We start from the raw sequence: 12,670 nt of genomic DNA, 5'->3' as shown, positions 1-12,670 counted from the left end.
TTTAATTTAATAACTTGTTAAAGTGTTAAACACTTTCTTAATAGATATCAAATAAAATTTTACAAATATTTTGATTAACCGACTTAAATTACGAAAAAAATTAAATCGTTACCAACAATTATTTTGTACTTAGTACTGAAATAAGGACATTTAAACGTACAAATTATCAGAATACAACACTATACAGTATACTACCGCTTAAGTACGCACTTTTTTTGGTACGCATCACGCCTTAAGTACGCACTTATCCAGAAAGACAAAGTAGAGGATGTTATACTAGAACTTATAAGAAATTCCAGTTTTTTTGCCTAAATTTTCAATCATCAAGTTTTTCCAGATTATTTTATGTTTCTAGGTAGAATGGCCAACCTGCTGAGTTAGCCTGAGACTTTCACAACTTTTAAACTAGGGTGAGTAATCCTGAGTAGTCTAAAGTAACCTGAGATTGTGACAGTCCTGTTATTAAATGTTAATAAACTAAATACTTATGTAGTGGTTGCAGAAAAGTAAAAAGAATAATGATATTTGAGCTGTAATGCTATAAAATAAATAAATATAGATGACGAAGTTAAAAAAAACCTACAAATATAAAATAGTTAAGTCATAAATTAATTTAAATGTACATACATTGATGTTTTGAAAATGTTCGGTAAACACAATGTAGTTTGGTACTTTTCCTCTAACAAAACAAAATGTAGCTTAATATTTTTTTTTTAATCATTGACTGACATTGACTTTCTATATTAAATGTATGTATTAATTATGTAGAAACTTTTTATAAAAAAAATAAATAATTTTAAAATTTATAAAAAAATTTTACAAATTAGAATTATGTATTAAATGTTATTTAAAATGAAAAAACTTGTTTGTTTGGCTTAATTATTTGGTGGCTAATTGTAAGAAAGAAAACAAACAACTAAATTTCATATTATACTATGTCGTCAAAAAGTACGCACTACCCGTGCTAAGTACGCACTTTTTGGTCGGGTTCAATTTGCGTACTTAAGCGGTAGTGTACTGTACTTCTTTTAAAAGTCGTTTTATAGTTATTTATTTTATTTTTTAAATATTAGAACAATATAATATCATAGTTCAAAAATAACTTTTTTTTCCATGTTTTCAAACAAATGTGATTTTTTATTACATCTCATGCTGAAGTTCCTCCTTTCAAAAAAATTTAAAATATTTAATTTACTCCAAATTAACAAACATTTTTTATTTGCAAACTATAAATTCATCACCAGATTGTTTGTTCAGTTTCTTCTACAAATTATAAAAGTTTCTCTTTTTTTTTTACTTTCGACCGTACTTTTTATTCAACTTTTTTTATATATTTTATTATCATAATACATAAAATTAAATACAATTTAACAATTTTTGAATAATTATAATATTTTTCAATATTTTCTATTATTAGTTTATAAACACTTAAGTATATAAGTCACTGTATATTTTATTCTAATAAATTTTGATAATTTAGATGGGCATTCTATGTGTAGCTAAAAGTCATTTAAATTAGTAAAGTGAATAAAAGTAATACTTTATCTTGTGTGACTAAAATTAAAAGGTTATTCGAATGTCAATAAAACTATAACTGCGGCCCCCGAAGACTTTTGATACTTTAAATTTGGCCCGCGAGCACCAACTGCCTGTCGACCATAATAATACATAAAGTTAAAAATGGTTTTAAAATGTTTAAATATTTTCACAGCGACAAATACTCGGCAGTCGTGCACCAATCGTGGCTGGTCGTCGTCGAACCGGTGTTTCGTTATGACGTCACAGTGACCGCTTCCAATCAGACGACTCTACCGGTTGTTATCAGGGGAAATCCCCAGTGTGATCTGCTCCTCCAGTGCTTCAGTGAAGAAGAAAGTATAAAAGTTCGTTTAGAATGTGAAAGTTTTATATATAAAAGTTTATTTTAGATGTGGATTTTTTTTTAATTTAAAAGTTTGTTTTAAATGTGAAAGTTTACAGGTTTGAAGAAATAGTTGCTTACAAGTAAAGTATTCAACTTAAAAAAAATTTTACTTTGATATCTAACTTATTAAAAAGTCGTTTTATTCAACTAATATTGCTTATAACAGGATTAAAAATTGTCTGCATAATTACTTATTAAAGTAAATTAAAATTGTATATTTTTGTTATATAAACATATGTATATATGGTCACAAACACAAAGCTGAGCTCTTAACTGGTTGTTAAATTTCCACTTGGTTTATGGTTGATGAAAAAAAACTCAATATAAACAAGTAGGACTTTATTGACAAAAATATTTCCTACAAAATTTACCGACGACCATAGCTTTTAAAAATAAGACCGATCCGTATGCGCCGTGCTCAGCACAGATCGTGTTTATGCTACGGATCTACCAAATCCGTACAACTAGTACCAGGTCGGATCCGGACGCGGATACTGGGTCCACCAGACAACCAGCTTGTACTTGTTGCAGCAGCAGGGCTACCTAATGTCAAATTCTGATCACGTTTTATACAAACACGTCACGGTTGATGTATTCCAGTGCTTCTGAACCTTTTTCTAGTGGCGGAACCCTTTTCCAAAGTTCAACTTTTCCGCGGAACCCCTAATTTTAATTTTACATAAAATTTAAATAATTTTTACATAAATTTTGAAATTTTGAAAGGCTTCGCGGAACCCCTGGGAGGCGTCGCGGAACCCTAGGGTTCCGCGGAACCCCATTTCAGAAGCACTGATATATTCCATTTCCACAGGTGAACCCGTGCGAAGCGTTCGTGCTGTCGGCGGGCAACAAGGCGGAGGTGGAGCTGGTCATAAAAAGTTCCGACAAGAAATTCATCCGCGTCAACGTGCTGGACGTTGAGTTTCACAAATTGCACAAAAGTTTGATCGTTTTCACGAAAACCGAACAACCCATCATCACGAAAGTTAGCCGTCTTTTTTAATGTGATCTAAAACTATTTAATATAACTACAAGGTATTAAATTTCATTGAAAGAAATATTTTTGAAATAATTTTTAAATCATAGTAAACGCGCTAACTAACTATTCTGTTCATGACCGGTTTCGGTGAGAAAATATCTGACATTTTCAATTAATTAACAAAATAGCAAGCTGGAACATTTTGTCAAAAACTTTAATTTTCTTATTTTCCAAGGAGTTCAACCTGGACATACCGAGCGACAGCAAAACCTCAGTGAACAAAATGGTCAGCTACACCAACCCTTACAAAGAGCTGAAAATATTCAAGCTGGAAACAAGCAGGCCCGATCTGCTCAAGTTCAGGGAAGATACTTTGAAGGTAAGTTTTAGTGAACATATAAGTAATTGTTCCTGACCAAGCAGCTTACATTTGTTTTAAACGCGTCACATAGCTACATGATGTTATTTTTTTTAAGTAGTAGTTGAATTAAATGTTGATTGTTTATTTTTACAACTAGAAGTTTTTAATAACTTTTGTTAAATTAAAAAAAACCAACTACGTCTTTATTTTTTAAGCTGATTTGTAGTATTTTACTTAAAGTTTTACAGTTTGTTTTGGTATTAGAAATTTAGATTTGTTTTATTGAAATTTATTGATGATAATTTTTAGATGGACGCTTGTCAAAAAACAAACATAGGATTGAGGTTTCAACCGGGATTTGGTTCAATTAAAAAAGCTCCGGTTTTCGTTTATATAAACGATGAAGCCAACCGAAACGAGGAGTCTTTTCTTATTAATGTTTCTTATGTTTGTTGATTATCTTTTTACTTTTTTTTTTCATAAAACACTGTGAACTTTATGCTGTAAGCTTTACATCAAAATCTTTTTTTACAGCATGAATTTTCTTACTCATATTTGTTTTTTGGTAATAAACTTTATTTTAACTTCTATAATTTTTCATCATTCAAAATAACCAAAATCAAGTTTTGTATGAAAATGACCTTTGTAAAACATTGTAAATGTTAAATTTATCCTGTAAAATATAGCGTATGTATATGTCAGCGTTTTATGAATACAAAATGTTTAGTATTTTTTTTATAATTTAACAATATTAGCAAAAATAAGTGTTATTTAATACTTAAAATAAAATAGTCATCGGTACAGATAACAAAAATAAAGTAAGTAGTGATACAAAACATTATTTTAACTCATCTAAAACATTATTTCCTGCATTTATTAAAGTAGTGTCTAGCAAAAAGTCTAAAAAAAACTATTTGCTCTTTCATTAGAAATGTATCAGAGTTTTCTAAATTAAAATGATGCTGCACAATTTAAGTATAACGTTAAAGTTTAAGTTGTATAAAAAGCTAAATAACAAGGAAAAAAAAGATGTTCGGAAACATCAAAAACATTTATAATTTTACTTTATAAACTTTACTAATTTAATATTTGATGGCCAATAATTTGTTGAACGACATAAAAAGGCTTACAAAATAAATATCCAAGGGCCCAGTGTACTAGAAAAAATAAATTTACTTGGAATCGAACCCGGGCCGCCTGAGTAAAAGTCAGACTTTTGGTATCCATTGGGACATAGTCGCAATTTGTGCGTTTTATTAAAAAAATAGTCTAACTTGAAACAAATTAATACACTTATATTATGTTTATATAAATATAATGGTACAAATTAGCATCTTAAATAGAAAATAAAGAGGCAAGCAACGAAAACTAAGGTTGTTATGATAATATTAGTAATACTAAAAAGTTAGTTATTTAAACTTAAGACACTAAAATGTAAAACTTCTAAAAAAATTAGGTATACATATCAAGTTAAAACTATTTTAACTAACTGTCATAAATTGAGTGTTTGGATTTTATGTAAAAAAAAATATAAGTAAATTTGTATATTTTAAATGTTTGAAAACTAAGTTGTACAATTATTCCAAATTAAGTTTATTAAAGTACCTAATAACAAAAAAAAAACTTTTTACCTGTATTTTAAGATTTATTTATTAATAATTTTTTTTGATAAATTAAGTTTGTAAAACCCGTTGATTTATTTAAATACTTTTATATAACAAACTGTAAAAAATGTACATAAAAAAATGATTACATAACTATAAAAATGTTTGTTAAAAATTCAAAGTTTTTTACAAAATTTATACTGACATAATTTTAAAACAACGTTAAGATTAAAAATTCTACTCTAGTATCTTAAGTTTAATTATCTTTAATTTTTTTATTCTTTTACAATTACTAAGTATTCATGTGATTTAGACAGTTGTTCTTAGTTTAGTTTGCTTATAAAAAGCAATTAATTTTTTCAGTCTATTGCATTATAGTTTTGAGTTTATCTTTTTTCATTATAAAATTAAGTTTATGATATTAAAATCGTTTAATCTAACAGATTTAAAACACTTTGTTGATATTATAAAAGCTACTCAAATGGAACAGCTAAAAATCAAAGTGGAAAAGATAGAAACAGCAGTTAATAGTCAAATTTTAAAATGAAATAAAGAAAAAAATGGTGTTTCTATTGGTTGCATAACTTCATAGGAGTAAAATAAATATAGAAATAAAAGGATTTTATTATCTCTGTGTTATTACATTATTAATAAAATTGAATGTTTTTTTTTTATATTTCTACAACAACTTAGTAAGAAATAAAATTTAATTTTGAAATTTTATTTACAAAACTAAACGAACAGTGAGGTAAAATTATTTTATTTCAAATATTTACAAGTTTATTGTTCTACTCAAAAACAAAGTACAACTATTTTATTAATAAATTAAACTTTATTTTTTGATAAAATCTGGTAAATTAAAATTCATAACAAAAACTAGATAACTCTATAATGAAATACTTTTAAAACCTTGGTAGAAAACTAGTTTAGTTTTTTTTTTTGCTGGTTGTTTTAAACGTTCAATTAAATGTTTTAACACTAACAAAAACTTGTTTTCTGACATGTACATATGAAAGCTTTACTAAATAGCCTTTAATCAATCATTTTTCTTTGTGTTTTAGTAGAGTTGAAAGTGGGTTTATTTTTAGACTTAAAGTGTTATGGTGACTAAACATTTACTGATATTAGACTTCTTAAATTCATGATTTTAGTCGCAAACAACTTTTAAGGAACTTTTACAAATATTTCTGCAGTATGTCAAACAAATTTTGCAATAATATATTTTGCTAAGTTTGAAAAGAAGTCCTTGGGAAATTTATTTTAAAGAGTTTTTATTACTATAAACTTTTTAATGTATAACGTCTAGTTAAGCCGTATCCGATTTCAAAACAAGTTTCAGTTATCTTTTTAAGCAATTATTTCAGACTTTTGTATAATTTATAATTCAATTCAGTAATGCTTCATAGCTTAATACAAAACTGTCCACTAAAATAAAAAACCAAACTAACGTTTAAATCTTTCATCATTTACTAACATATTTAATGATTAAAAGGGCTTTTTAATTTTATATCTGAAATAATTGATAACTAGAGTTTGCTTTGATCCCGTATACAAGTTAATTTGATTTTATACGTTAGAAAGTTCTTTTTAAGGTGATTACATTAGACTTTTTAATAAGTTTATATGCAAAAAATTTAAAACGCAAACTGAAGTAAAAGATTATTCAGGTTTGCTATGTGTATAACTTTTTATTTTAATTTCATATAGTTTTGAATAAACTATACAGTTAGTAATAATTCATTAAAGAGGAAAAAAAATGTATATGGTAAAGAGTTAAAACCTTAATTTTTTTTTTCAAAATTAAATTTCAATCATTTTTTTAGTTTGGGCCGGAGTCACTTTTGCAGAAAGGGTCAACTTGGCACTGGTGTCACTTTTGCACGTCGTCACTTTTTTACGATGTCTCTTTGCACGTGTTCACCTTAAACCGATCCATAACTCAGACCCTGACCCATATTCTAACACTGAATCTAAACTTAACTCTATACTCAAATCTAACCCTGACTCTAACGCTAACTCAGACACTAGCCCTTGAAAAACCCTAAATCTAATTCTAGCCCTAACTCTGACACTGATCTTTACCGAATTCTAACTCTGATCCTAACCCTAATAACTCGTGCAAACTGTCACTAGCGCTATATTGACTTTACGTGCAAAAATTACTCTGTGCGAAACTGACTACTCGTGCAAAAGTGAGTTCGTGCAAAACAGGGCTGCCCCTTGAACCTTGTTAGAAAAAAGACGTATTAATAGTCTACTCTTAAATTGAGGAACTTTGGAACTGCTGCTTCACCTAAAAAATGAAAAATAAATGGTACAAAAAGTTTAATTTTTACAGTTTAAGCTTTAAACACGCAGCTTTAAATGGGGCCCTGCTTCAGCTGTACGACCCCAAACTACGTCAAAATGACTTTATGTTAAAGCTTAGAAATTGAGCTTTAAAATGTAAAATGATTTAAAAATGTTTATAGTAGCTTAAAAAACAAGAAAGTTAAGTTATTATGAAGTTGTACAAAAATCACAGCCAAATGTATACATGACCATCGTTAATTTCCCTGCTATATTTGTTTTTTTTTTTTAATTCTTTATTTGGTTTTCAAAATGTTCGTAAAGTTAGAGCTGCAAGCTCAATCTGTGTTAGCTGCATCTTAAATGTTTACAAGTTTTCAATACAAAAAATAAGCGAGAACAATAAGACAAGTTGAACTCAAGCAGAAGAAACTCGAGCAGGGAAACTTCAAGCAGGGGCAACTCAACCAGGTAAAACTTAAGCAGGGTTAACTCGAGCAGGGGCAAACTCGAGGAGGGAAACAACGAGCAGGAGCAACTAGAGCAGGGGAAACTTGAGTAGAAACAACTCAAACAGAGACAACTCGAGCAGGAGTAAATCTAGCAGGTGAAATCGAACAGAGGCAACTCGAGCAGGGGAAACTAAAGCAGGGAAACTTCGAGCAGAAATAACTCGAGAAGGGAAAACTAGAGCAGGGGAAACTTGAGCAGAAAAAATTCGAGCAGGGGCAACTTCGAAAATAGGCAAGTCGAGCAGGGACAACTACAGCAGGATCAGAGTAGATTTTATTTGATAAAAAGTAGTTAAAGCTTTTATTTTAAACTAGTTCAGGACTTTCTAAATACAACTACATCAATTTGTGAATGTAAAAAAAACTTTTGTTTGTTAAATAATTTAAAGTTACTACCAAAATAAGTAATTATATAATGGATAAAATTACAGTTTCATAAAAAATTTAACTACTTTTTATCAAATAAAATCTACTCTGATCCTGCTGTAGTTAATCCAGCACCCCCTAACGAAAATACCACGCGACGCCACTGCTCTTAATCAAACATAGCTAAACTTTTAAACATTAAATGTGTAAACAGCTATAAACTTTAAAAATTTGATTTGTGTTCTTTGATGGTTTTCTACTGCTAAACTAAATTAAAAAAATTGAATTGAAAAAAATATAAAATACTACAATCATAATACAGATATTCAAATACTAAAAACAACTTTATCATGTTAAAGACTTCATTACTAAAGTTGCTTTTTTTGTTGGCTTTTATCTCTTGCTCAAGGGGAAAAGTCTACAACCAGTGCAAATCGAAATCGGGTAAACACAAGCAAACCAAATTTTTCATAACTCCCACCAGAACTAGGATTACCCAGATAAAATGGTTGGCAAGGTGGGACAAGAGTCCATTACTCATTCTGGACAGATGGGACATGGTGCTGGCCGCCACCTACGACCGCGTGTACTTGTTCCAAATGGACGAGATCGCAAAGCGCAGCGCTCCCAGGAAGCTGAGCCACCAGGAGACGCTGCGCTTCACCTCGGACCCCGACGCCACCAACTCCATGCTGGGTTTCTGCCCGAAGAACGTGTTCGGCAGGATCACGCTCCACCGCACCCTCATCCCGCCGTTCAGGATCACGTTGAAGCCCGAGGACGCGCAGCTGGAAGTTTGCGGGTCGAACTGCGGCCGGCCGGTGTGCAGGTATTACTTATAGATGTTGGTAGATTGTAGGGACTACTAGTCATTATTAAATACTACCTTATTTAGTTATTGTCTAATAAATACTAGATGTTGTTTTAGTCTACTTTATATAAGTTAGGCAGACAGTTTTAGTAAATATATATTCTAAAAATTTCTTACTCTCAGTCTCAAGGTCTTATTAACAACAACCTCAATAATAAATGTAACTAAAAAGAATAATTTAATATTACACTTGTCTGCAAATCAGGCTTAAACTTCAATAAGTGGTTATTTAACAGATAACTCCATATATCGTTATTTTGTTTACTAACTATAGCTATACTAAATTCAAACGAAACAACAACCAAAATACAGCAGTTTCATTGCACAGGTTTTACATCCGCGGCATGTTCGACAGCAAAAAGCACCGGGACTCGCAGTTCCTTTCGGAGGTGAAGTACGGGAGCAGCGAGTACGCGCTGAACCCGAGGCACGAAGGCTACCAGTGGCTGGAGTCGGAGAAGATCGGAAACAACGAGACATTCGTCGCCATGCACGGCTGGAGGCACAAGAGCGACCTTCTGTACAAGGACGTCGGCGGGAGCGATCTTGAGCGCCGGTACACGGATACCCAGAAGAAGACGTTTGAGAAGAGGAGCAAAACGGACTTCAAGAAGATCGTGGACCGGGCGGGAAGCGGAAAAGTTTTGCTGTTCTTCAACGAGCTGAGCGAGTTCGACCACGCCACGGGGGATTTGGTGCCGACGACGACCGCGAAAGTGGCCCAAGTTTGCAAAAACGACGACAGCGACAATTTTCTCAGCTACCTCGCTCTTCCGCTGCACTGCAGCATCGGGGAAGGAGAAAACGAGATCCGCTTCAAAAAGCTCGTTTCGGTTTCGGATGCCGTCAAAGTAAAAACGAGTCCCGACAGCGACGCTCTGGAAGACGTGGTTTTCGCCACCATGGCAGTCACGTACAGCCACCTGAACAGGACCGGGTCAGTCGTCACCATGATAAAACTTTCGGACGTGGAAGATTATTTCGACAACGGGGATTTTATGAAGCAAGACTTTGTAGGCAGTAAGAAAAACTACCACGTAACTCACGGCTGGGAAAGTAAAAAGTTCAACTTAAAGCCGTTGAATTTGAAAGCGAACAGGCCTGGAAACTGCCAGGAGTTCGCAAGCGCGATAGAAAAAAGAAAGTTTGCGTCGGAAGTGAACCGCTTCTTCGAGGGCAACCCCCAAGCGCGAAACATGTACGGCAGCTTGAAGAGCAGCAAGCCGCTTTATCAGGCGAGCGAGGGCGAAACCTTCACTTCGATCGCCGCTTACAGCAAAACGAACGGCGCGGAGGTGATGGTGGGCAGCAGCAAGGGCAACATTTTGCGAATTTACGTCGTGACGGACGAGCTGAAGGGCGTGGCGCACGAGGAGGTGGAGCTTCCGTTGAGGGGGTGCAGGAAGAACTCGAGCTGTCAAGTGGACAACCTCAAGGCGGTGCCTTCTGGGTCGAACCCCACCCACATCGTGGCAACTTCCGGCAACAAGTTGTTCTTCCATGACGTGTCTTCGTGCAGAACGGAGAGGAGCCAGGCGGCGTGCGAGAAGCACTTCGGTTGCCACTGGAAACCGCAGGCGGAAGGGTTCAGAAAGTGCAAGCACGCAGACGATGTGAGGCGTTTCTATGAAAAATCGGTGGAAAACAAAATCGAGCTTTGTTCTTAAGAGTAGAACTTTAATTGCCATTCTAATTTACGCCTCATACCGGGTATCCTTAAAAAACTCCATGTTACGATTTTAATGTTATGTTTAATAAGTATTATGAATTGACATCTCATAAGGTTTATCGTGAATTAAAATTAAATTGAGTGCATTTGAATTTTTTTCATATAAGTTTTTACTATCTTTAAAACTGTTATTTTTCTGTTTTGACTTTTGAATATGAACATTGAGGACAGTATTTAAAATAATTAAGGTGATTGAAAAATTGAAAAATTTCTAGGTATTTTATAGTATTTTTCAAATAAACTTTTTGTATGTTTTTGTAAAATTTATGTGTTGTTTTGCAGATAAATGCTGATTAACTTTTTTTTTTTAATTTCACAATATTGAGTTATTTAAATCTTCTTACACGATGATATTGACTTGAAGTTTTCCAAGCACAATTTTCCAATCACAGTGCTCTATTGGTTTACTACCTGTTCGTGATTTGTTTAGTTATTAAACAAATAAATAAGTTTCACAAACCTAGTTATGCAAAATTGTTTGATTATTTCATCATGCATCTTTATAAAAAAATGGTTGGTTCTCATTTGAGTTCCGGAACAAATTATTAGTTCTATATATATGACTAACCACAGCAGTTGATTTTTTTGGTAATAAAACTTTTTTTTTTACTTATCTAAGTTTACGTACAATCATCAACTGGAATATTAGAGCAACATAAATGTTTTATGCGGATTATTCAGATAACACCATATCACTTCAAACTTTTGGTCGCCAATAATTTGTGCCATACAAGTTTATTATGAAACAAACAATTCTTTAACGCAATAGCTTAGTAAAACTAAAGCAGTTGACTTAATCTCACTTTTTTTTTCATCTGAACTTAAAAAAAACATGCTCAAAATTTTCACTGTTATTTTCAACTTTGGTATGTATTCCTAAATTATTTTCAAAGCGCTGTCTAATACTCTTACACGCTACAAGTATTGATTTTACTGTAGAACTAAATTTTAAACTTTACTAAATTCCTTCAATTAATATTTCTAATAGAATCAAATAGCTCTACTCTTAAAGTTTTCCGAATCATACAAATTTATTGATATATAATTCCAACAACAACTAGTTAAAACCTAAAATTTCAGATTTATTTATTAAAAATAACAGTAATTTAAGCAATAAATAAATTTCTATAAGTTTTAAAACTTTTTACTGAAAGAGCAACTAACGCTTGATAATATTTTGCTAAAGAACGCTTGTAAATTAATTTTTTTATTATAAGCTCAAAAGTAAAGTCAAATAGAAAAACATATATATTTACTAAAATTTATTACAAAAATACTCTTTTTTTTTTTCATTTCACCGTGCTTTAAAGTAAGAGCTTAACTGAAAATGTTACTTTTTAAACCAGAGCTTCCCAAACTCATTTTCACAAACGGCCCTTTTTTATAAAAAAAATCGCCCCAACCTATTAGAAATCCCAAAACATCTAGTGCTATCGTAAATTGCGGCTGAAACTTTTATGCTGTTCAATACAAACTCCAGAATGACTAGTGTAAGTTTGGAATTTATGATTTTTTAGCTTTTTTATCACATTTAAAAAAAAAATTTGCGAAACAAACAATTAAATTTAAAGAGTTCATTAAAATCCTTTTATACAGTTTTATATTGGTAGAACAATTTTATCTAGAAGTCTCTCTTCTTCTCAATTTTTAAGTTTTTTTTTTAAACTTTAACTTAAACCTTTAAGAAAATTTAAAGTACCATTACGAAACAGAGACTTATTTTTACAAAATTAAAACGACAAATTTAAACAAAGGTTGTTGTTTTTTCATATTAAACTTGCATATATAGAATAACAAGAACTTTATAAGTTGCTTATGTTTTATATTACATAGTACAGCAAAGTGCATATGTATATAAACTTTGTAAAAATTTTTTTAGTTTTTTTTAACCAACGAATGAGTTGATGTAGCTTCAGTTGTAGATATCATTGTATGTAAAGTTTACAACCGTTAAATATATCTAGTTGATAGTCTTTTTTTTTTTGAAAAATACTTCTCTTTTTACTTCCTCGTTTTATAGAAACAATTAAAGTTT

At 31.4% G+C, this 12,670-nt stretch overlaps 1 protein-coding gene across 1 annotated transcript in view; it reads left to right on the top strand.

The window, feature by feature from the left end:
* LOC145833078 (nephrocystin-4-like) overlaps positions 1–10,573 on the top strand; it is a 31,571-nt gene extending 20,998 nt beyond the window's left edge. The window contains exons 26-31 of the mRNA XM_082940277.1: positions 1,712–1,883; positions 2,736–2,909; positions 3,139–3,282; positions 3,574–3,711; positions 8,395–8,864; positions 9,235–10,573. Of these exons, the coding sequence (XP_082796403.1) occupies positions 1,712–1,883; positions 2,736–2,909; positions 3,139–3,282; positions 3,574–3,711; positions 8,395–8,864; positions 9,235–10,573 (2,437 nt within the window). The remainder of the gene's footprint in view (positions 1–1,711; positions 1,884–2,735; positions 2,910–3,138; positions 3,283–3,573; positions 3,712–8,394; positions 8,865–9,234) is intronic.
* Positions 10,574–12,670: the final 2,097 nt, after the last annotated feature.

The sequence above is a fragment of the Thalia democratica genome, chromosome 4 (assembly GCF_965202585.1).
Source record: "Thalia democratica chromosome 4, ktThaDemo2.hap1.1, whole genome shotgun sequence".
Taxonomy (NCBI): Eukaryota; Metazoa; Chordata; class Thaliacea; order Salpida; family Salpidae; genus Thalia; species Thalia democratica.
This window is presented reverse-complemented; position numbering and strand designations above follow the sequence as displayed.